General features: G+C 43.6%; 1 protein-coding gene across 2 annotated transcripts in view; it reads left to right on the top strand.

Moving 5' to 3' along the window:
- PLA2G4A (phospholipase A2 group IVA) overlaps nucleotides 1-25,545 on the top strand; it is a 128,566-nt gene that overhangs the window by 23,113 nt on the left and 79,908 nt on the right. For both annotated transcript variants that reach the window (XM_014520083.2, XM_006023872.3), the window contains exon 3: nucleotides 8,874-8,955. In XM_014520083.2, coding sequence (XP_014375569.1) covers nucleotides 8,874-8,955 — 82 coding nt within the window. The remainder of the gene's footprint in view (nucleotides 1-8,873; nucleotides 8,956-25,545) is intronic.

Genomic DNA, 25,545 nt, shown 5'->3' with positions numbered 1-25,545 from the left:
TGTGGGGGAATCAGAGGGGTAAGCAGCATCTATGGGAGGTTGGGGGAATTAGGGGGCTATCAGTGTCTGTGGGGGGGAGGGATCAGGGAATAGGGAGGGGGGGCAGCATCCATGGGGGGATCAGGGAGATTGGGGGTCTTCAGGAGGAATCAGGTTCACGGGGGAGGGGAAGCAGAATCTGTGGGAGGGGTTAGGGGGACCAAAGGATTCTGTGGGCTGGATCAGGGGGACAGGCAACATCTGTGGGAGTGATTGGGGGGCAGGTGAGATTCAGGAGGGTTTGTTGGGATCGGGGGGCCCACAGGGTCCATGGAGGGTTTGAGGGGATGTAGGTGCTTTCTCCCTCACCCCAGAGGAACCCTGACCTCCTCATCCCCAGATGAATAACCACGTCCCTGGCGAACCTACCGTGACCTTCCTTCCCACCAGGACTTACTTCCGGGCTCCCAGCATTGGCGAATACTGATAAAACTGGCACCAGGTGTAGCTTGTGGGATGAATGGTTTGCTAGGTTTTGGGTGCGGAGGGGGAGGAAACCAGCTGGTCCATGGAAGGGGTTGTCTGGGGGTGGGAAAGAGGGGTAGGGGGCTAAAAGTAGCCCAATGTGTCAGGAGGGTGGGTAGGAAAAGTACAGCCCTGGGACTGGGCCCAGCAGCTGGGTTTTCCCAGCTGTGGGCTGCACTGGGAACTGTGTGGAAGTTCAGGACAGTTAGTTCGGTTTAAAAAGGGCCTACCCCATCTAAGTTAGACAGCCTCAGAAGTAGGGTTAACTTAGTTTGGCTAGGTCATTTTTAGACTGATCTAACCTTCCTGGAACTTCTGTACAGTTCACACTTAATTTGACCTAATTAGGGATCTAAATGTAAGGTCCACACCTCCATGGACAAAGTTAGATTGGGTAGCCATTTTTAACACATTTTAACCTCCCTGAACGTTTGTAAGTGCCCACATAGCACAGCAAGCAGAAGAGTTAGCCAGTTGTCTACAAAGACAACTTCTCATGTATTTAACTTTTTCTATACAGCTTTATTATTAACAAGTGTGTCAGCCTCCCCTCCTCCCCCCCCCCCCCCCCCCATCATTAACTTTGAATAGAGGAAAAAACAATGAAAAGTTAGAGTTGGTTGAAGTTATTTATTTAACCTTTCCAAGACATTAGCTTACAAACTTAGTGTATATAGGATCCTTTACATGCCATCTAAAACTTTATGTTGTAAACAATGGGGTCACATTTCACATCTGAATTGGAGTCAAGGTATGTACATATCAAATACTTTCATAACTTTGTCTAGAAATCTATGTCAGCACAAAAAACGTGTGTACAGAAGTAATTACCAATACACTTGTCACATTGATGAATATTTAAACTTCTAAAAATACAGCATTGGCTTCCTTGAAGTGATCTCTTATCAACTGTGTGGCTTCCCACCCCCACATAGTCACATCCTTTAAATAAGCCTGCAACCAACAGATATCAAGTGTTTTACTCACCCTAGTTTTTAACTTTGTGCCAGCTCTTTTGAAGCCTGTCCTAGATTCTTTGGCAGCATTCTTTAACATACTGTTTAGAATGGCTATTTTAATTTCATAATTTTATAGTTTCATAGTTTCTAGGCTTTCTAATATGCAAATTCACTGTTGCCCTTTCTTGGATAGAATGGGAGACCTACTCACAACGGGAGACCTGGTCACAGCATAACACACCCAATTTTAAGCATGTAGAAATTCAGGGAGATTAAAAGAATTACCGAAATATCTAAAATTAGGCACAGACTTAAATATCTCATTGAATCAGAGCGTTAGATTATATTTCTTTTAGTCACTCAGAGATGTGTGATATGAAATGTTTCAAGGTACTGATTTGTAATGTAGGGGGAAACTGCAGACAGCAAAACATTATGTAGTTATAAACTTATTGTCAGTACTGAACTACAGTTAAAGGGATATTATGCAGATTCATGAACATTTTAAAATGTTTAGAGTTAAATTTTGAAAATGCATATGCTTTTTTTCTAATTTTTATTTTTTCTTGTTTTGTGGAAGGATTATGCAAATAAAGAGAGAAATTGATTGGAATAGTAAGTTTGCAAACAGTGATGACATTGCTTATATTGAAAGTTCTGTTGAGTGCACAGCATAGATCAGTATTTCCCCCCTATAATCTTCTATAATTATATTGATCTTAGGTGTTGCTTGTTCAGATAATAAGTACAATATTTTTATTCTGAAATATCAGTATTCTAAGGTTGACAATATCCCATGAAAAGGAGGCACTGTGCTTTACGAAAGTTGCTGTTGAAACAAAATACTTCCTTACTTCCACAAATCAATTGTCTGCTTAAGTTTATTTGGTGCCAGGAAGTGAAAATAATTATGCAGTTCATGCATGTTAGGGCTTCTTGATCTATGCTTTGGAGCATAGGCGACTGGTAGGGGGCGCACGGGGGTGCATGTGACTCCCCAACAGGGCTGGTGCCTCCCCTCATGGCTGACACTGATGCTGTTGGTGGGGCTGGTGTCCCACCTGACAGGGTCAGCGGCTTCTGCGCATGCCCTCCCAGATTCAGGAGGCACCAGTCACTCATGCTTTGGACACAATTGGATCTTATGATCAATTTAAATGTTATGACTGTTTGAATAGTTTGCATAACTAGACTCCACTGTATGAATAGTTTTAGACTCTTTATAAAAACATGAGACCTTATTAGTTTCTCAACACACATAGAGAGTTTGTATTCAAAATCAGATCACTTTACAACATTTGAATTAAATTTGAGCATGATGGTCTGATCCTGAGTATAATGATAGGAAAATGAAATATAATCAAATTAATTTTAAAAGTGGAATATCAGGCAGTTTTTCCTTGTTTGCCTTGTATCCAATAGAGGAAGTGAGGCAACTAGAGAATATTTACTAAGGACGGGTATACATCAAGAGAAACACAGGGAAAGTGTAGCAGGTTTGTGGCCACTGAGGCTGCCCTGATGGCCCCTGGTGGCTGTGTGTTCCCTGCCTGGCTTAGGCTCTAATTCAGCCCTCCATGGTTCACTTACCTGACGTGCCTTGTTCTTAGTAGAGATAGTGTAATGGAGGCTAACTGTGGGCTGTTAGAGAGAGCCTGACTCCATGCAAGTCATTACCAGGCACCTCCTCTGGAACCCCTTCACCTCAGCTTGGCCCTCAAGGCCCTTCTTGACTCACTTATTCCCTTGCAGGGCACCTGTAACCTTAAGGGCAGATTGTGTGGCTCCGTTCCTCCCTTATACAACACACTAAATGTCGTGGATGTTACTGTACTATTATCCACTCTTTAGAGGTCTTGGCTTTAGTGGTCTCTATACTCTCACTGAGCCCTTTAGCCCTGGCCCATGATACAGAACCTGGCTTCTAGGCTTCAGCCTCCCTGCCTGACTGTCCCTGTCATTCTCAGGTCCTGGTAGTGGTCTCCTTTCGGCCCCTACTGAGCCCTGACCCCAATCCTGGGCCTGTTGGGAACACCTAGCTTCCCCAGCCCTGGCAATCTCTGTCTAAAGCCCCTGTTGGGTTACCAGCTCCCTGAGTAGACCTTGAGCCTGATCGAGCATGTGGGTCCTAACCTTATGTGACTTAGAGTGTCCAGGAAGTGTTGCATCACAGAAGACAGGCTGCATGAGGCAGCTTGACACCACTAACTTCCTGATGCCACACTTCCTGGATGCTCTGGCTAAGTACAGACAATCAAAAATCTGGAGGTGGAATCAATTCAGTCTACACAGCTTTTTTCAAGCTGCATACAGGCAGTCCTCGGACTTGCGACACAATTGGTTCCTGAAAACCATGTCTTAAGTCTAAACGTTGTAACTCTGAACTGATTTTTCCATAAGAAACAATGTTATAATGGGGGAATGGTTCCTGAACCAAGGCCCTATACCCTATTTTCACTAAAAATAACCAGGAATTTTGTACTCAATCAGTTATAGATGAGTCATATAGCTACATTAATGTATTTATATTGTAAATAGCAATTGTGCTGATTTGAAAGGACTTATTTGAGGTGACTTTGCTGGACTTCTTGAAGGGTTCTTGGTTGGACTTTTTGAAAGGTTCTTAGTTGGAGTCTTCTCAGGAGACTTGGATGCAGATTTTTCTGGAGTCTTGTCTGCTTTCTTAAAGAAAGTGTCCAAGGAAGTTTGGACAGATGTTCTCCAGGGAGATGGGTGACACAGAGAACTTGTTTGCTGGTGTGGTGTGGTGTCAGATCAAGTGTTGTAAAGTCGAAACTGAAATCAGAAAGTTGAAACAGGGTGTCAATTTATAAATGTTGTAAGTACGAAATGTTGTAACTCAAAATGTTGTAAGTCAAGGACTGCTTGTAGTTTGGACTATTGATGGACAGTGTGATAAAGGCATCTTCCAGGTCCAGTATTATTATGGCTCCACCTTTGTCTCTGGGCAAACTGCCATGCCTTGTTGATAAATGATTAAGATGTCAAATAGGTGAGAGGCTGCCCTTTGTGTGCCCAAATAACTGTGTGCAATCAGTATATACTCCTGTACGTTCTTAACACTTCTACACACGTCCCATGCCTCACTGATGTCACACTGTGTGATGATACTCTGGCTAAAGGCTGTGCAAAACTGGGCACATGGTTGGATCTTTACCATACTGCCCCCTTCGGGGCCACACACACACACTACCCCCATCTCACCGGGATCTCTTGCACTTCACTGGCTCTCACCTGGTCTCTTGCATACCACCTATCCAGGCCACACTCACTCCACCCTACACAAAGAGTTTCTCAGGCTATGCTCTTCACCCCTTGGTTAGCCCTGGTGCAGTCTTTTTGAACATCTCCTGTGGCCCTCACCCAAATGGGACTGAGCAACTGCTCAACTATGGGCCTGCTTCACCCCTGGTCCCTCCCTGGACCATTACGTCCCTTTCTCGGGCCACAACCTTGCCCCTAACATAGGGCCTCAGGTCTTCCACCACTTAGGGTTCAGCCCCACAACTGGCCCCACAACTCTGTCCTGCAACTCTCAGGGCCCAGGGTCTTACACCCCTTTGGGCTCAGGTGCTCCTCTTTGAGCATGCCTGGCCCACCTCCAGGGTCCAACATCCCATGGGACTCAGGCACTTCTCAATAAACTTGCCTGCACCCCCCCACCTCTCTCTGTAACCCACCCAAAGGTGGGGTTATGGGTTTAGGTGCCCCAACCAGCCTTACACCAGGGAGGTTCTCAGTCCTAGCATTTGGATGGTCCTGCCCCACCACATGCAAGCCCACCAGTTCTCCCTATGCCAGGAGGGTGCAGTTTTAGGTCATGACCAGGACCAATGAGGCCTCTTCCTTCCCCATAGCCTCACCCTTACCTCCAAGATGTTCTTGGAGCAGGAGCTCCACTGGGCAATGTTACTCCCTTCTGGCTGTTCTCAAAATGCTCTGGTCTTATAACAGAGTTCTCCCAAAGTGGCCACTCTCCAAAATGGCAGCTCTCACTAGCCACCTGGCAACTCCCTAAAGGGTGTTCTGTCACAGACAGGCAGCATACATTTTCACTCATCAGTTGGCCAAAGCAGGCAGAACCTACACTGGCCAAGGCCAAAAGGCAGGGGTCACTCATTCACACCTCCCACCTCTGCTAGGCTGCCCTGCCCCCTTTCTAGCCTCCTGCCTGTCAGTCATGGGGTGGCCAATGGGAGGAGAATGGATCCCCACTCTATCTCCCAAGCCAGGGTCTGCACACTATGGGAGCAAAAGCCCCCAAAGCTGGAAGCTAGGGGGATAGTGACAGGGTGGGGTGTTTGCAGTCAAGTGGAGCTGTGCTGTGAAGGAGAAATCACCCACTTTGGGAGCTTTCCCCTCCATCCACTGTGCAGACTCCAGCTGGAATGGCTGGGGCTGAAGCAAAGGCCCATTCCTCCCCCCTTCCTCCTTCTGTGACTGAGAGGTGGGAGGTGGGAGGTGGCTGGGGTAGGAGAGCCACGCTGCAGGGTGATGAAACCCCTGCCTTGGGGAGCTTCCCTCCACCTCTGCTGCTGTGCAGACCCTAGTCAGGGACAGCCAGGGATGGGACAGGAATCCATTCCCTCCTTCACCTGCCCCTCATGGGTCTGGAAACGTTGCTTCAAGTCTGTGACTACCAGGGCCAGGGCCACTGGGCTGGGCTGGTGCAGCCAGGGGCAGAGGCTATCCTGCTTGAATTGCAAGGGGGGAGGTAGTTAGCGGGAGCTGCAATGCATCCTGGGATGCAGGGGGATTGAAACGTAACTTGAGTTGAGACTGGATTTGGGACAGAACTTTTGATAGACCGGTTTAACCTAAATCAGTTAAGTGTGATACTGCATCCACCCAGGTCTAATTAAACCATTTTCAATCATTTTGAAGCCAGTCTATGTGCACTGAATTTCTCTTCTGTTGCAGGTTTAAATCGATTTCTGACCACTTATACCAGTTTATGTGTAATATCTGTCCCTAGCCTTTGTGTTCCCAAGACGACTTACACTATGCCACACAGTTGGCCATGACTGGAAAAAAAATCCTTTTTTCTATATTTTGCCTTCCAAAAACAAGGTGCATATGTTATTTATTTGGGGCCATTTTGTATGGAAGAATATACAGGTAATACGATTTCCACAGCAAATAGGATTTCCATGGAAGAGCTAACTCTTGAACCTAGGACACCTGAGTTCCAGTCTGGTAACTTAAGGACAAGCCTGCCCTCCCTCTTAGAGTATTCAGTTCTCTGACCGGGCCTCCCAAAAGCACAACATCTATTACTAAAGCTAAAGCCGAGTTGTTGTTGTGTCTGTGTTTTATTTACACCATTATTTTAATTATAGATGACACAGATGACCAGTAAAAACCACAACATGATGAAACAGACACTGTTTAGTAATCTGTGATATGACCTGTGAAAGTGAGAAATTCTCATTAAACCCGTTTGAGCAGCATCAAGAAGCAAGCAAAGACTAAGAGGCAGCAGTGAAGGCAGTTAGCTACAGTTATGGTTTATCATACATTTTTACAACAGAACCCAAACTCACTGTGCTCTTTAGGCACTACCACAATATAAATATAAAAATCACATTATGTTTTTGTTGTAACCCCTATCCCTCTTCTAAGGTAGTTATAGTAAATATTGAGTTCCTTAATGGAACAAGGTAGTTGAAGCAGTAGCAGTCTTTACCACAAACACAGGCACATATCATCAAACCATATCAAAGGTGCAGGTAAGTCAGGTGGTGGAGTGGTTTTGTTGGTTATCCTTTTGTGACAGTCTGCTATGCTTTTGAAAGAGAAGTGCAAAAAAGTCCAGAAATACTAAGATAATGGTTAGCAAGGAAGCACTAAATATAAATTGAATAATTACTGGGAGTGTGATTTTGAGAAAGGAATAAAAAGAACATTTTGGGCTGAGCAGTGACTTAAAGAGTCTTTGATCTATGAGAAAAGATAGTTTTTTGTTGCTCAATTGTGGTCAGGGAAATAGAACTTTATATATTGTTTGTAAATAAAGGTGATCACATTAAAGAAACATCTGACTCCTATCTGGAACAACATGCCATACCCTGCCAAAAAGGGTAATAATAAAACCACGATATACAGTTGTTTCATTTAGAAACTCAGTGCAGCTCACAGAAGGTAGATAAGTATAATTGCTTCAATTTTACAAGGTAAAAATGAGTGAATTACCTAATGCACAAAGAAATAGAGCCAGGAAGAGAGTGCAGGTCTCCTAACTTCCATACTTGTACTCTGTTCACTAGTTTATGCAGCTTCTCTGTTGAAGGGCTATGGCTTTCTACTCTGTTAGAGATGGTGATAATACTCACAATACTATAGAATGCCATATACCAGTGTATTAGAGTTTGGCAAACTGGAAAACTATATGAATGGAATAGATATATATTTATATATCTATATATAGGTATATAGATAGATAGTGTAGAAACATGAGGAAACAGGAAACAAAAGTATACATCTTTACTAAATATCAGAAAATATTTGTTTGCAAAGATGTATCTATTTATAGATAGATCTATAGATCAGTAGATATAACTTTGCAGACAAATATTTTCTGATATTTAGTAAAGATGTGTACTTTTGTTTCCTGTTTTCTCATGTTTCTACACTTACTGGTTTCATTCAGGCTGTGGCAGTGAGAGTACTGAAATACCGGTAGAGAGGCTGCTCTTGCAGTGTTCAGAGACTCTTAGGAAGCAGGGAGTACCTGAAACTACACGAGTCTAACTTCTTGAAATGTAGTGGAATCAATAAGCTTCTGTGGTTCAACCTTCAAAGTTATTCCTCTAGGTTATGCCTATTTATACTGAGAATTTTTATATGTGCTGGCCTTATTCATTTTATATTTATCCCTCTTCTCCCACACTTCTGTGTGCAATATGCTTATACATGTATTGAGTTTATTCAGTAACATACACTTAGATATAATTACATTATTTCTTTACTGTGGGACAACAGTAACAAACACAAACTGAAATAAAATACATTTTAATTCTTCCACATTACCAATCTGTTAGTGACTACCAAATGCCTTCAAGCAGATGCCCAGCTTGGAAAGGAGGAGCATTATTTGTTGACATTAAAAAACAAAGAAAAGGCGTGTTTGAGGAAGAACCTGTTATGCAGGAGTGGCTGCAAGAACATCGGGCTAAATATAATGCAGTGTCTGACCTTTTAGTAAAGCTACAGGAAATTAAAGGGTGAAATACAGCTTAAAATGTTCTTTCCAGTAGGCATTTCATTTACATTTTGAATAAGGAATTATTTTTTTCTCATTCCTTGGACAAAATGAGGTTATCTTGACAACTTTTTAACTTTTCATGGGAGTTTTATTTCCTTTTTAACCACAAACTGTTTGATTTCCAGGTGGAACACCAGTATTCCCACAAATTCAATGTGACAGTAAAGGAAGCCAGAAATGTCACGAAAGGGGCTTTTGGCGATATGCGTGAGTACTCATTTTTTTTGGTTTCACTTCTCTTTATTTCTCACCTGAGGACCTGCATTTCTTCATGCAGTGGTAGTACCCGGAGCCTATGTTAAAGTAACATTAACAATTTCTCTCTAAATGTCATTAATGTTAAGGAGTTGTTGTTTTAAATACCATACTTGTTTTTGCATTGTTCGCTCACTTTAGTTGATGTGTTAGTTCTACCTCCATTCCCACACACGATCCAAAAGAGGATGAAGGAGTTGTAAACTGTCTACAGTACCTAGAATTAGTCAGTGACTTAGTCAGAAAGATGGTTCTCAGATTAATGAAACTGAAAATTGCAGTGTGTTTAGAAGTCTGTGGTCTGGTAGGAAGTACCATGACCATCCTAAGGACCTTATGAGTCAGCATAAAAAATAAAGCAGCTTGCACAGTTCACAACTACACACTTCAATTTACTCTGTGTCCTTAAAGTAGCTACAGACATGGCAAGAAACCACCAGGATGACTGAAAAGGATTGGTCATTTTAAGAAAAATATACAAAAAAGCATGTCAGCTTCTTGTGGTCTTGCATCTTTAATTATGACTGTGCTATTATTTGTTCATCTATCCCTCTTTCTTGCATGGTTCTACTGCAGCTGGCCTCTTTGTCAGGTACGACAGTGGTGACTCCTCTGTGTCTGGGGATTTGTGTAGTGTGGAGAAGAGTGCAAGCCACTGGCATGAAGGGAAAATGAGGGACCCTAACCATATGGGGGATAAGAACACCCATTGAATCACAGGCATGGAAGGGCACAAAGAGCCCTGACCATGATAGGAGAACCTTGGAGGGGACATGTGGGAAGAGGGGATGGAGAATACACACAGCACTGAGCAGTGTGGAAGACACATGCATGGGAATGGAGGACAGTAAGAATCCCTGGTGTCTGAAATGAGTTCAGCCCACAGAATGGCAAAAAGTGTGTGATGTTGTAGTATACTCTCCTATTCTTAGTCAGCATAAAGAAGGTCCATCAAAAATGACAGTTTGTCAAAACCAAAAATGTTTTATGAAAATAGTTTGGCTTTGCCAAAATTTGCTAAACACAGGCAGGTTTTTATTGAATTCAGCCGGGGAAATCTTTGGCCAGGGCTTCCAGGATTGGTAGCCTCAAGGCAAAACTGCCAAAGCATTTCAATTGTATATATATTTATGAAATCAAATGTACCACATGGTATTGGAACTTGAAAACTCTTGCATCATATTAGTAACAGTGCATAGATGTTAGACATCTGATTATTGTACTGTAGCTCCTGTACTTTGTGCAGATACTTCATGGGCTGGTTGGGAATTTTCAGATTAAGTGCCCTTTCCTCTCTGTCTCCATCAGAAAAGGTTTATTGTCAAAGCTGAAACTCTTTGAAGGAATGAGTCAGCTTCTCTGTCATTGGAGATGGTTTCTATCTTCTAGGTTGGAATTTCTGGTGAAAACCAAAGAGATCTGTTTCTTAATAAGTAATAGCCCAGTGTCTGGGCACTTACACTTTGAATGTGGAAGACCAGCATTAAAGTCCCAACTCAGTTTGTTTTTAACCAAGGACTTGAACCTCAGCCTCTACAGATGAGCAGTTTAACTATAGTCTATGGAGTCTTTCTGACAGTAAACAGCAGTGGTCTTGACTATCCAGGATTTGAACCCAGATAAAAACACAAGTGGTACAGCCATTTATACGCATAGCTCTTCCAAGATGCATTGCTTCCCCTCTGACAGACGTGTCCATGAAATGACTGGCAATTAACTTGAATAAACTGCAGTTAATTTACGGATGTGCACATCATTCTCCTGGGAAAAAATCTTAACACATTAGTGGGCCAGAGAAAGACATTGTGAGTTTTGAGATGCTTTGATTTCCTCTTGGCAAGTAGCTAAAGGGTGGTACATAAATGCTTACAATACAATCCCTGGAAGGTAGAATCAAATTACTGCTGCTTGTCTGCTCTTTCTATTCCCAAGTACAGTGTAGCGATGACTAAAATGTTTTATTCCCCAAGTTCAATAACGTGTGTTTAAATTTAAGTTGCTGCTTAAATTTCCTTTTATTCATTTTAGCATGCTCCCCAGACTTTTGAAGTGATTTGACTGACAGAAGCCAGGGAATAGTGTAAAAAATGTGATTTCATTTCAGTTCACACACCTGTGTAGAAATACAGTAAAATATGAGGAGAGGTAAAGTACATTGTGTCTGTTTGTAGTCTGTGTCTTGTGGTCTAGGGTGCATTTACTAGCAGAGGGGTGCCTGCCCTTCTTTGTTTTCAGATGCTAAACCACATTAAGAGAAACTAAAAAAAATGTATTTCAAATAGTTACTTCATGATTTTTCTATATAAACAATTTTTGTCGTTGCTACAAGGAAGTTACTTGGTTTACTAAAGGAGCAGAGCCTGTGCCAAAGAACAACTTATTTTGAAAATATAGTGTGTTCAGGAAGAGTGGCATCTCTAATGGCTGTCCGGGGGTTGATTTAGTCTGTACTACCTGCTGAGGCAGAATTGGAACAAATGCCAGGTTATCAGGCTCTTCTAGAACAATGTTAATGCATGTACCTCATCTCTGTTCATAGTCCTTTATTTGATCATAGTTTTTATGTAAATTTCCTGAACAGAACAATGAGCTCTCTTTACCACATGGCTCATATTTAAAGATATTGTATGGTATTAGGAGTGGCAGGTACAGTGTGTTGGATGACCAAGTGAGAGGTAATACAAAAATAGCTTGAACAGAGCCTGTAAGGTATAAAGTCAACCGGTCGCTGCCCTTGAGCATCAAAGGCAATTCTGAGTGTGCCTGTAAAAGGTTCATTTTGAGCTCTGTAAGAAAGCCACAAGGGTAGATACATTTCAGGAACAGAAAAAGATTGCTGTGTTCTTAAGTTGCCAACAATACATTAAATGGTTGTAGAGCCTTCCATGAAGGGAGAGAGAGAGAGAGAGGAAAAGGGAAATAGTTCAAATGTTTGAGGATCCTTGTGCCTTTTGAACACACATAACTAATAAGAGGCATATGTTCAGGATGAGAATACAAAAGAAATGAGAAGCAGTAGAGGAGTCTGTCATAGACCTGAAAATAAAACCTCAGTCTTGTGGAAATGAAAGACAAAGGGTGAGTCTACACAAGTATTTATGTGCACCTAAACTTAGTGTGTTTTTGCTTATGGCACATTAAGGCAATTTAGGCGCATGTCTACATGTGGATGTGCTAATGCACATTAAAGTGTATTAAATGTAGGTGCAAATAGGTAAGTCGCATTAGCGTATTAATGCGCATTAGTGTGTCTACACGTGTGCTAATGAGACTTAGCTATTTGCACCTACATTTAATACCTGCTTTATGCAGGTGTCAAATTTAGGCTCACATACCCTTAAATTGCTATTTTTAAGGTACATTAAGGCTGTGCATGTATAGACATGCACTCTTAATGTGCCTTAAAAATAGTGATTTTAGGCTAAACCCACTTGAAAGAAGCACGTGTAGATGTGCCCAAAGAGACTCTTAGACCAGATTATTCTAGGATGTCAATAAAAGTCGGTGAGAGATTAGTAAGAGAGAAAGGTATGGCACTACAAAGCTTGTATATGTATATGCCCATCTGCAGAGAAAACTGAAATACAAAATATGTCTGAGTGCAGTTAAGAAAGCAGCAGCAGAAAAATTGACAGAAATTAAGTTGGGAAGCACAGGGACACGGCATGTTCAAAACAATGCCAATGATGTAGTTATCGGAACGAGCATAGAAATGATCTTAGTTTGGGGCAGAAATGGTAGAAATTGCAGCAATTGTATCAATAAATCCAACCATTATGCTAAAACGTTCAGAGAAAGCAGGAAAGTGCATGCAGTAAGAGCAGAAAGAGAAACTTTAAGTGAGCAGGAGGAGTTGTCTTCAATACAGTTTGGGAGGACCACAGAAACTTGAAAGACTGGCTACTTAAAATACATGCGGATAGTACTTATGTAACCTACAAGATAAATATTGCCACAGAAATGAATGTAGTAATAGAAAGTGAATAGAGTGGTGTGACGAACACAAAAAATTGAGAGAACCAAAAGTGTCTGTGAAAGACTATAATAGAAGGATAATCCCAGGATCAGAAGAGCATGTTCTGACACTTAAATACAAAAGGAAAATAACAGAACAAAAGTTTGTGGTAATATGAGTTTTCTTACTTTTATATAGCAAGTCCTAGGGATTAGGGTTACAAGCCAATGGGCCAGAAGGGAGGGACAAATACAGGTAAATAGACATTCATAGTGTAACAACATACACTCAAAGGGTAAGTAACAAGGAGTAGTCAGTACCACTAGAATACACAGATTCAGCAAATAAAGTTCCCTCCCCCACCTCCAGAAGTGCACCCAAGAACAAGCCTTTAGCCCAGACCAACTCTGTACAGGTCTCCATGTTGGGGGTTATGCTCACTCAGTCTGTAGCTCAGCTGTGCTATGGAGTTGCTTCCCATTAATTCCTTGCTCTCTGCCATGTAGCCAGACTGCAGCTATGTGGTCACTTGCTTTTCCTGCTTTCCCAAGGTCTGTGGTATTTGGAGTCCAGAAATACAGCCTGCAGGACCATGCAGGGTTGTTCATCGCTCTTCATCACTTCTGCTTCCTACTTCTACCTGCCTCTGGGATTTTAGTCCAGAATCACAGCCAGCAGGACTCCTCAAGGTTGCTCCCTTTCTGTTACGCATTCATGTTATGTTTCCAATTCACACAATGCATTATATTACACAATACATACATTACATTACTCTCCACCACTTTTAGCTGGATGCACCCCCACATCTTACTCAGGTTATACCATTTAGTCGCTAAGTCACCTGTCAGGTCTCCCTCTGTGGTTTACCTGAGAGTTTAGGGATGGAGGCCCCCATTGGTTCTAGTGGGTGTTGGGTACCCTTGGTTGCATCCAGTTCTGACTTTCCCCTTTTCACCCACTCTTCTTTACTATCATCATTCCTGTCAGGTCATGGGTCCAACCTGACATTTCCTGGTCTAGAAGCATCCTCTGGCAGTGTAGTATTGGGCTTATTTATGGCTGTACTGGTAGAGGTTCAGTTATTCATAGATTCATAGCTTTATAGAATGCAGGGCCAGAAGGGACCTTGAAAGATCATCAAGTCCAGCCCCCTGCACTAAGCAGGAAAGACAACTGGGGTCAGGTGACCCCAGAAAGGTGACCGCCCAGTTTCCTCTTGAAGATTTCCAGGGTAGGCAATTGCACCACCTAGGGAGCTTATTCTACAGTCTGGACACCCTAGCTGTGAAGAAACTTTTCCTAATGTTAAGCCTGAAATGGTCTTCAAGGAGTTTGTGACCATTACTCCTAGTTTTCCCCAAGGGTGTCCTGGTGAACAGTTGCTCACCAACCCCTTGATGTATGCTCATAATGTAGTAGTAAGCTGCTACCAAGTCCCTTCTCAGCCTTATCTTTTTCAGGCTAAAGAGTCCCAGGTCCCTCAGCCTTTCCTCATATGGCTTGCTGTGCAAGTCTCTGATCATATGGGTGGCCCTTCTCTGGACTCTCTCACGCTTTACCACATCCTTGTTAAAGTGCGGCACCCAGAATTGGATGCAGTACTCCAGCTGCAGCCTCACTAATGCCAAGTAGAGTGGAAGAATCACTTCCTTGGTTTTGCTGGAGATGCATCGATCGATGCGTGCCAGGATATTATTAGCCCTGCTGGCTACAGTGTCACACTGCTGACTTGTGTTCATACTGTGGTCTATTATTACCCCTAGGTCCCTTTCATTAGTAGTGCTGGTCAGATTGGCATATCCAGGCCTGTAGGGGTGCAGGGGATTGTTCATCCCCAGGTGGAGCACTTTACATTTCTTGATATTGAAATTCATCTGGTTTTGGTCCACACAACTTCCCAGCCTATTTAGGTCCGCCTGTATCTGCAGCATATCTTCAAGCATGACCACGTTTCTCCATAACTTGGTATCATCTGTGAACTTGGCCATTGAGCTCTTCACCCCCACATCCAAATGATTGGTGAAGTTGTTGAATAGTACTGGACCAAGCACCGACCCCTGTGGGACACCACTGGCCACTTCTCGCCTAGATGACACAGATCTGTTCATTGGAATTCTCTGGGTCCTACCCCACAGCCAGCTTCCTACCCACTTAACTGTCTTGCAGTTAAGTTCATAATCCTCCAATTTTCTTGTGAGAACATCACGGGATACCAGATCAAAAGTTTTTTGGAAGTCAAGGTATACAAGTTCAACCTCCTCTCTCTCATCCAGGTGGCAAGTTACCTGATCATAAAAGGAAATGAGGTTGGTATGACAAGACCTGCTAACGACGAAGCCATGCTGGCTGTCATTCAGAATCCTACCTGCTTCAAGCCTATTGCACATAGTCCTTAATAAATTTTTCCAGGATTTTCCCTGGGATAGAAGTTAGGCTAACTGGCCTATAGTTACCCTGGTCTTCCCTTCCCTCCTTCTTGAAGATGGGCACAACATTGGACCTCTTCCAGACCTCAGGGACTTCTCTGGAGCACCACAAGTTTTGGAAGACCTTTGCTAGGGGTTCTGTAAAGTTGCCCATGACAACCATGTCCCATGCACACACGGCCTCTGTCAGTTCTTGGGCAAACTCTAAATCAGGTTTCTCTCCCTGGTTTGGTGGTTTGTAGTATACACCTACAGTTAGGTCTCTCTTGCTGCCCCCCGCCCCTGCAGCTTGACCCAGAGGGTTTCAAGCCATTTTTCTTTGGAGCCAATGTCAGCCTCCAAGGAGGAGTACTGCTTCTTCACATAAAGAGCTACACCTCCACCTTTCTTCCCTACTTGGTTCCTTCTATGCAGGGCGTAGCCCTCTATCGCTACATTCCAATAGTGTGAAGAGTCTCACCAGGTCTCTGTAATCCCTACTAGGTTTAATGCCCACTGGAGAGCAGGAGAGCTTGCTTGTTCCCCTTGCTCCTGGCATTAGTGTACAGGCACCTGAGTCCTCCTACTGGGGCCCTCGACTTCCTGTTACACTGAAGGAGAACTATTCCCTCAGCTCCCACAAGTGTGGCTCTCCCAGTGTCCCTATCTATAGACCTTTCTTGTTTGTTGGTCCCAGGGCAAGCTCCAGTCAGTGTTTCCCTGTCCCCCTGCAATCTTATTTTAAAGCCCTATCTAGAAGATTGGCCATCCTGGCTGAGAACAGTGACTTACCTTTCCACGTGAGGTGGATGCTGTCTCTTCCCAGGAGTCATCTCTCACTAAAGTGCTTGCTGCATTTGAGAAAACTGAAGCCCTCTCAGTGGCAACACTGTCGGAGATGTTGGTTCACTTCCTCAATGCATCCTTCCCTCCTAGGACCATGGCCTGCAATAGGGAGCACAGAAGAAAAGATTACCTGAGCCCCTGACCCCTTGAGCCTAGCCCCCAGAGCCCTGTATTCACTCATGACCTGGTCTGGATTGCTCCTGGCCATGCCATTTGTTCCCAGATGGATGAGGTGCATGGGGTAGTAGTTGAAGGGCTGGACGAGCCTGGGGATCCTCTCCACAACATCTTGGATGTGGGCCCCTGGCAAGCAGTGTACTTTATAGGCTAGGAGGTTGGGACAGCAGATGGGTCCCTCAGTGCCCCACAGGCTATGAAGCCTCTGGTAGAGTCTTGATTGTTGATGAAAAGGCCTCCCTAGCTCCCTTGTGGAGGCAGGGTCTCTGTCCTGTGAGCACACACAGGGCTTCATCTGATTATAGTGTACTACCAATGTTTGTCCACTGGGCTTGCTTGCCAGACAAAGATATAGAATCATAGAAAGTTAGGGTTGGAAGGGACCTCAGGAGGTCAACTAGTCCAACCCCCTGCTCAGCACAGGATCATCCCCAAATATAACATCCCAGCCAAAGCTTTGTCTAGCTGGGTTTTGAAAACACCCAAGGATGGAGCTTCTACCACCTCTCTGCACAACCTGTTCCAGTGTTTTACTACCCTCCTTGTGAGAATATTCTTCCTAATATCTAACCTAAACTTCCCTTGCTGCAACACGAGAACATTGCTCCTTGTTCTGTCATCTGCCACCACTGAGAACAGTCCATCTCCATCCTCTTTTAAACCCCATTTCAGGTAGTTAAAGGCTGCTATTATATCCCCCCTCAGTGTTCTCTTGTCTAAACTAAATAAGCCCAGTTCCCTCCATCCTTCCTCATAAATCATGTTCCCCAGCCTCCTCACCATTTTTGTTGCCCATTTTTGATTAACATGATTTGAATGATGCTGTCTTTAAAGTTTCTATTTTGAAATTTGTTCAGCTTCAGAAGCTTTTCTCTATACAATTTAAATGTTGCCTAGCATATGTCAAGAAGTTCATACCTAATTATATAGCTTGCACAACACATCAAAAACAGCATAATGTAGACATATCTGTGTAGTTTTAAAACAGATAGCTGGGGGCCTGGTAGTCATTTAAAAAAAAAAAATATATATATATATACACACAGCACAATAGCTCTACCAACCTGTCCTGTGACCACTATGGCTCACTTAACAGTCCAAAGCATGTCATTGCAATTACATCATACACATTCCTGTTACAATATCCACATTGTGCATCCCATACTCCGACCTATCTACATACTTGAATGTCCATCACCATCACCCTTGCCTTTCACAATGGCACAATCTTGCCCCTAACCCCCACATATGGTAGGATGCCTTCATGGCAGTTATTGCTATGTCTATTTCTCAGTCCTTTCAGACATTGCTGTTGTTGTTGTTGTTGTTGTCATCTTCTTCTCGCTCCTTGGCTCTGCTGAAATTGTCATTATTGTCTTCATTGTTGCTTTCTGTAGGAGTTCCATACTTGGCAGACAGTGACAGATTAAGATTCATTGTGGCTCTAGGCAAACAGAAAATTGGAGGCCCCCCACCAAGTGAGGACAGATTTCCTTTGCACCCACCAGGGGGCTGTGGTTGGGTCTATCTGGCCTCCTCGGTACATCTGGGGTGAGCCAGGGAGCATGAGTGCTACTGAGGTGAAGGCGATCCTGGCCCTAAGCCGGCCCAGCCCCTTGGTCTGGTGAGTGTTGCACAGCTGGGGATATGGTCCCCCAGTGCAGTGGGATGGATCAGGGCTGGGGCTGATGGGGGGGGGGAGGGAGGGGGAGTAGGGGCACAGGCTCTACACCACCCCCAGCTGCTTACCTGCTTTTCTGCCAGCCCTGTCAGGGTAGAGCTGTCCCATCCCGTCCTGTCCTAGTGGCACTGTTGCTGGTGGCTGCCTGCAGATGCTGGAGAGTGAAAGCAAGGCTGCCCATGAGGACTTCTGGTAGGAGGCAACTCTGGGAAGCCACTACCACCTGCTGGGAGCCCTGCGCCTGCCTCTGGTCTGGCCAGAGGGGAGGAGGTGCCTGCTGCCTGCCTCAGATGCCCATAGCCAGGACACCCGTGTGGGCTGTGCAGCTCATAAACTTGGGCAGCTGAAGTGGTATTTTGCAATGGGGTCACTCTTATTTCACTGTAGCTCAAGTGGAATAAACTGATTTGAATGTTGCAGTGAAAACAATGAGGATAATATGCGCCTATTCTATGGGCCTCAAGCAGAACATGAATGTTGTAAGCGATTCAGATCAAGGACTATTTCCATGAAATAGCCTACATTTTTCCTTGAGATATTCTATAATATAAATAGCAAATTATACACTGACCAGAACAGCTCAGGAGATATTAAGTTCAACCATCTGATCACCAAACCTAACCATGGTTTGATTTCAAATCTGCTGCCTTGCCCCGTGTGTGTGTGTGTGTGTGTGTGTATTAGGGGTGTGTGAAGTGGGCCATATTCAATTTGGACTTGGATTCGGCCCAATTCAGGGGACAGTGATTCAGTTAACTGATTCAGGTCACTGTCCCGATTCAATTCAGTCAAATCCTAATCTGAAGATTCAATTCTGATTCAGAGAATCAGTGATTCGGCCATAGACATAGCTTTATATGATTTTTCTAGGAACCTGAAGGTTCCAGGTGCAGCACTTGAATGCTGAGATGGTGGGTCGATCAAGCATCCCACAAGAACATGGGTTCCCCCCCCCGCCCGCATGCTCTGTGGCAGACCTGGAAGTGAAGTGGACCAGAAGTACTTCCGGTCCATCTCTGGGTCTGCTGCTGAGTGCGTGGGGGACCCCCCCCCGCACCTCCCTGACTTGGCGATCAGCTGCATGGGGACCCTGGGTGCTCCCCCCCAGACCCAGGAGGCACCAGTCACTGAGCCAGGGGGTAGGGGGGTTCCCCATGTCCTCTGTGGTGGCTCTGGAAGTGGACCAGAAGTGCTTCTGATCTACTTCCGGGTCCACTACTGAGCACACTGGGGCCCCCCCCGTGCTCCTGTGGGATGCTTCATCCACCCCACCATCTCGGCGTTTATAAACCACCTTGAGGTACGTAGAAAAAACATATAAAGCTGTGTCTGTGCCCAAATCGTTGAATCTCTCCGAATCTATCCAGATTGAATTGGAGGCTTCTGATTCGATTTGGAGAGATTAACGGGTCTCCGGATTCAATTTGGTTTCAGAGATTCAGTCGCTGAATTGGGCCGACTCTCCTCTGAATTGAATCAGCAACCAAAGCTTCACACAGTCCTGTGTGTGTGTGTGTGTGTGTGTGTAAGAGAGAGAGAGGGAGAGAGAGAGAGAGATGGGTCATGATGGGTCATGCATATATACTTATTCATGATGGGGCAAGAGAGTGGAGATATATAATTTAAGACTGTAAATAAAAGTGTAAAATGAAAGCTGTAGTTTCTCATCACTTTACAGGTAGCACCAGGTAGTATGAAACTAATCTAGCAAAATCTATTTTCTGCAAACACATTTTTTGATAGAAAAATGACTGCTTTCTTTCTGTTAGCACTTTTTTATTTAGAAAGAGTGAGAAAATTAGAAGAAACAATTTAGAAAAAATTGATGAAAACTTATTTTTTATCCCCTTTGAAAGTTCTTGTGCTTCTCCATTACTCTGTCATTCTGCAGTTTGTTGCATTACATAGAAAGAAGATCCGTTTACATAAGCAAGGAGCTTCTGCAAATAAATAGGGTGTGAACTATTGTATAATTCTGTGTGATTGTTTCAATTTGATGGAAGAAAAGGTTCAATTCACCCACATCAGTATGTCTGTAAGGAAAAATTATTTTGAAAATTCTGTTAGTAAAATCGACACCATGTCAGTAAAATCAACACTGTGTTTGTATTCTGCAAAGGTTGAATGCTGTAGCCTGTGTACTTTTGGTTGGACTGTGCAATGCTTATTTTAGACTCACACACACAGCACTATTGAAATTTATGGAACCCTTCCTCTAAGAATTCTCTCTTTTGAGTAAGCATTTTACATCACTGTTCTTTGGTAATCTAAACTGCATGTTTACAATATCTAGGCTAAGAAGCACGTTTAGCACAGAAGCAATTCACAAGTGTCACTTTAAGATTATGTTTTCTGTAATCCTCTATAATAATTTGCTTCCATTTATGTCTTTGTCATTCTGTCTGTCATGCTCAAAAAACCGCGTTTGCACTCACTTTTCTGGACTTTTAGTGATTGATTTAAATTAGTTATGGTGTACTCTTGGTATCCAAGCAAACATTGTCCCTTAATATCCTTACTTTAACTTTAACCCATAATACCCTTACCAAGGTGAAGCAGAGAATAGACAGCAATTGAATGCAGGAAGAATGGCAAGAGTAAGACAAAACACAACAACTGAGCAAAGAGGAGATCATAGAAGAGATGCAATGGAAAGGCAAAGGGTTCACAGAGACAATAGAAGACAGGCTGAAAGAGTAGGCAACAATAGATTCACTGAAGATGAGATTGAGGAACATAGTTGTGGATTGATGAACGTGGTGTGCCATTTTGTAACTCTTTAAACTTCCAAGCTGAAAGACCATCAGATGGCCAATTCTGGAGTTATTGTCATGAGGTTAAAGTGAGTCTGCCTCCAAAAAGACTGTATCCACAGTATTTGTGGGATTTCATGATGAATGGGAACAATGAGCGTTACCAGAACTTTAGAACAAACATTTGATCATACAACAGTGCATTGTCTGTTGAGCAACCATCATTTGGTGAGATGTATGCTTCATGGACCATGTGGAGGATTGAATCCAAATGCACCATGCATGGAAAATCATCAATATCTGAAGAAATATCCGGAAGGTTTTACAGAGGAGACACTTGGAAATGTTGATGGATACCAATTGTATAGGAGACAACCAGGCAAAACAGCTCAAGTTGGCTATGACACAGTGGATAACAGAAACGTGGTACCCTATAACAAGTAGCCTATTTTTGCCTGTCATTTTTGATGGGCTTTTACAGTAGTTATTGCTAGAATGTAAACTAAGGTGCGGATTTAACAACATGTCAACTCCGTAGCAGCTACCTGTGTGTGTACTCTTACAAGGTGGTGTGTGTAAAGTAACTTGCTGCTACACAAAACTGGAGTAAACCACCTTGTATTCACAATGGAATATGTGTGTGTCAAGGGCAGTTGCCATGGAATAATAGACATAGACTAAGTTCATACCCCAGTTTACTTCATTCTTGTTGGCTCGCCTATATCCAATGCAAAGTAAGATGAACTGAATAAAGTGCAGTTTAATTCTGAATAAGCAGTGTTGTAATAATGGGTGGATGAGCAAAGCACAGACAATGGGTGCTGCCTAAGGATAAGTGTGATGCCAGAATGGAGCTAGGAGGTGCCTCACCCTTGTGTCCCTTTCCCCCAGAACCCTGCAACATCCCTGCAGTAGCTCTGGCCCTGGCAATAGCAGTAGGGATAACAGAGCAGAAGTGGTACACAAATGTGTGCGTGGTGTGTGTATGAGACAGGCTTCAGTGAAGACCATTCTGCAAAACGTAGTTCTAAAATTGAGAAAATGGCACTAGGTTTCTGTGAAAGAGACTCTGGAAGTACTGGCAATGCTTCCCAGAGTTTTATAGTGTGTGGGAGGGCACCATCTGCTACATCTTTTATAAAGGTTGCATCAGAATTTTTAACCTTGTTCACATTCTCACTGCCTGACCAGAGAGTTCTTTTGATTGCTGTGTAGAGGAGTAGCAATTGCTGTATAGAGGTGTAAGGGAACGTGCCCTATCTGTGAAAAAATATCTTCTACTTTGACACCTGAAAGATCTGTGTTAGGGTTTCTCTTGTTAAAATGAATGCCTGTACATTTGACTTCTCTGTGACCTGGAACAGTCCAGCTGCACCTTCCCACACACCCTTCCCAGACTCCCCAACCTCCCTCTGGACTGGGAAAGGTGAGGCGGAATTTCCCCCTAGCTTGACTTCTCCTGCGCTTGAGAAGAGTTGAGCTGCCACTGCTCTCCCAAACTTTTCCAGAATGGGTTTTGGGGGAAAGAGGGACACAGGCATGTACAGCCTTTCCTCACCATTCCACTCCTCCTGGGGCAAGTAGAGGCATGGAGCAGCAGCTGCTTCCTGGCACCTTCACCAGACTTGGTTGACCCAGGGTACAGGAGGCATCTGGAGGCTAGAGTGCCTGTAGACTCCTCTCTTGGAAAGATTCATACTGCTGCAAATTTCCCAGAAATTTTAAGTGGTAGGAATGAATGACTGTCCAGGGCTACAATTTGCATTGCCCCCTTTACATTTCTAGAAAGAGCCTCTCTCATTTTTGAGGCAGGACTGGAGTCATATATTTCCTAGTTAAGAGGCAAAGGCTTCTTTCTATAGTATCTGCTTCTATTTAGTAGGTTTTCTATTTGCCTGGAACTGTGTGAGGCTGGTTAAACTGTCCCCATATCCAGATAGTAACATCTTCTTAAGTATTCCCATGGAATTGGGATATTTATACACCAATATATGATATCAGAGCACAAATTGCATTATAGATATGTTTGACATTAGGCTTTGGCTGAATGTATTAATCAAACTTGCTAGCTGATGTGTTGTTTTTAGTACCCATTAGGGATCCCAGGAAAAAGTTAAAAGCCCTTTGTAAATTATAAAGAGTTTAATATGAAGAGTGATTGTGGTGGGAGACTCTTTGTTGCGGGGAGCAGAAGGTGCCATTTGTTGTCCATACCCCTTCGCTTGAGAGGTCTGCTACCTTCCAGGAGCCAGGATCTGAGATGTAATGGTGAAGATCCTAGAGCTAGTCCATGCTACAGATCACTACCCCGTGGTCCTTGTCGACATGGGCACCAACGACTCAAGAGAGAAACAACCCCTGGAGAATCAGGAGAAACTACAAGTCCATGGGGGTGAAGCTCGAGGAACTAGGAGCACAAGGGATCTTTTCCTCAATCCTCCCAGTTAGAGGCGGTCATTGGAGGGAGGAGTGCATTGAAGAAGTCAACTGAAGGCTTCAGAGATGGTGCTGCCATGTTGGTTTTGGATTCCTCAACCTTGGTATGCAGTTTAATGGCACTGCATAGCATGGTCTGCATGCTAGAGATAGTATTCGCCTCCCGGGCAGAGGCAAGAAGCTCTTCTCTATGAGAATCTCTGACTTGCTGAGGAGGGCTTTATCCTAGGAATGTCTGGGGGAGGGAGGGTAGATTTCACTGCTGTACACAAATCCTCTGGCCAAGATGACGCAAGGGAGGACTTTCAAGTAAGGGACATCCAGAGGAGTATCAACACCCTGAGGCACTTGAAGTGGGACAGAAAAACTAACATGACTAGGGATGAACTCAGGTATCTTTATGGGAATGCCAGAAGCATGGGCAACAAACAGGATGAACTGGCACTCCTGGCAGATGAGGAATTTGACCTCATTGGGCTGATGAAGACCTGGTGGGATGATACATATGACTGGGCAGTGGACATTGAGGGCTATAGGCTCGATAGCAGGGATGGGGAACCTTTGGTCTGCCAGTCGGCCATGGACTCCATTTCCCAGTCGCCCCTGCCTGCATGGCATTTGCATGGGGGCCTCAGCTGTGCTAGCAGCACACACAGCAGAGGAGTGCAGGGGGATGGTCTGGAGCTGCTGGGAATGTGGGACAGTTCCCACAATTAGCACAGGATAATTGAGGAAAGATGTAGGTTGGACATTAGGAAAAACTTCTTTTCTGTAAGGGTATTTAGACTCTGGAACACGCTCTCAGGAGGAGTGGTGCAGTCATCATCCTTGGAGATGTTCAAGAGGAGGGTGGACAAGCACTTCATTGAGCTTGTTTGAGTCCAATAATCTCCTGCCCACCAGACTTGATGATCTTACAGGTCCCTTATGGTCCTTTGATTCTAGGATTCTAATGACACACATGTGCAGAAAGAAAAAAAATCTTATAAATTATTTACTTTCATAACAATTAAAAAATAATTATGGTCATTTTTATTATTTTTTGGCAGGCAAATTAAAACACTCCTAAAGCTTGAGAGAGCTTACTTCAATCTTATTTTTTTAGGCATGAGTAACAGTTTCTGTAATTTCCATATCTCACTTACCAGTTAGAATATACTCAAAGAGATAACCACAGCGAGCAGGATATTTTAAAAATTCTAACGGAAAAAACCTGTAAATTTATTTCATGAGCAGGTTAACCACAATGTTGCATATTAATTTTAGCACAGGATTATTGACTTTTAAGTGATATTTTTAGGTGTGAAATTTAATTATTTTGAGAGTCACATTTGAATTTAAGAAACTGGATTATTAGTAATTTACCAGAAATAAATCAGAGGATGAAAACTCATTACTCTTTAATCTTCACTTTTTAAAAATATTAGGTGGTGAAATTTAAAGTGTTGATACTGATACTGAATATCTGTATTGGCATTTTAAATTATATGTAGATGCTATTTGATATTGCATAAACTACATGTAGGTTCCCATGTACAGCTGTCATCTTCAGTTGTCAAATACCATTTTCTAATTAGAAGGAACATTATAATTTAAGATCCCAGCCTGATCCTGTTGAAAGTCAGTGCCACAACTCCTATTTATTTCACTGAGACCTATGAGTGCTTAATTACTTCTTAGTTTATATTCTCTTTAAATAAAATGTAATAGCTTTGGTGATGCATAGGGGGTGCACGCAGGTGCATGTGCACCCCCTGAGCATGGTGGTGCACCTCCTGTGAAAAGGTACCACCTTTCACCACTCACCACCCCTGCCCCACTGCCGATACTGCCGGCGGCATCTGTGGGTGGTCGCTGACTGCCGGTTGGTGCTTGCCACCCCCCTCCCCACTGCCAACGGTGCCATGGCCACCTGTGGGAACTTCCCACTTGCTGCTGCCATGCTCCCACCACTGACAGTGCTGCTGCCTGCGGGAGCTCGCCATGCCCCCCCAGCCACTGGGGGCATGTGACATTCATGTGTAATAGAATTATATTCTTTTACTTTGTATTATATTAAATCTTCTAAAAACTCATCCATAGTGATGTCTATAGAAATCTTCTGCAGGTTGACTATATTCTAATAATATGCAAGAAACATAACTGTTCTTAACATAGTGTAGATCAGAGGTCTCTATGGATTGTGAAATTTGGCACCAGGGGCAGTAAATACAGCCACCCTTCCCTATTGCTAGCTTCCAAACCCTGAGCCTCACACAGGAGGTTGAGGCCAGGTCACACCCCCTCCCC

The sequence above is a fragment of the Alligator sinensis genome, unplaced genomic scaffold (genome assembly GCF_000455745.1).
Source record: "Alligator sinensis unplaced genomic scaffold, ASM45574v1 scaffold468_1, whole genome shotgun sequence".
In the NCBI taxonomy this organism is placed as follows: domain Eukaryota; kingdom Metazoa; phylum Chordata; order Crocodylia; family Alligatoridae; genus Alligator; species Alligator sinensis.
The sequence above is the reverse complement of the archived record's forward strand: the minus strand, read 5'-3'. Positions and strand labels throughout refer to the sequence as shown.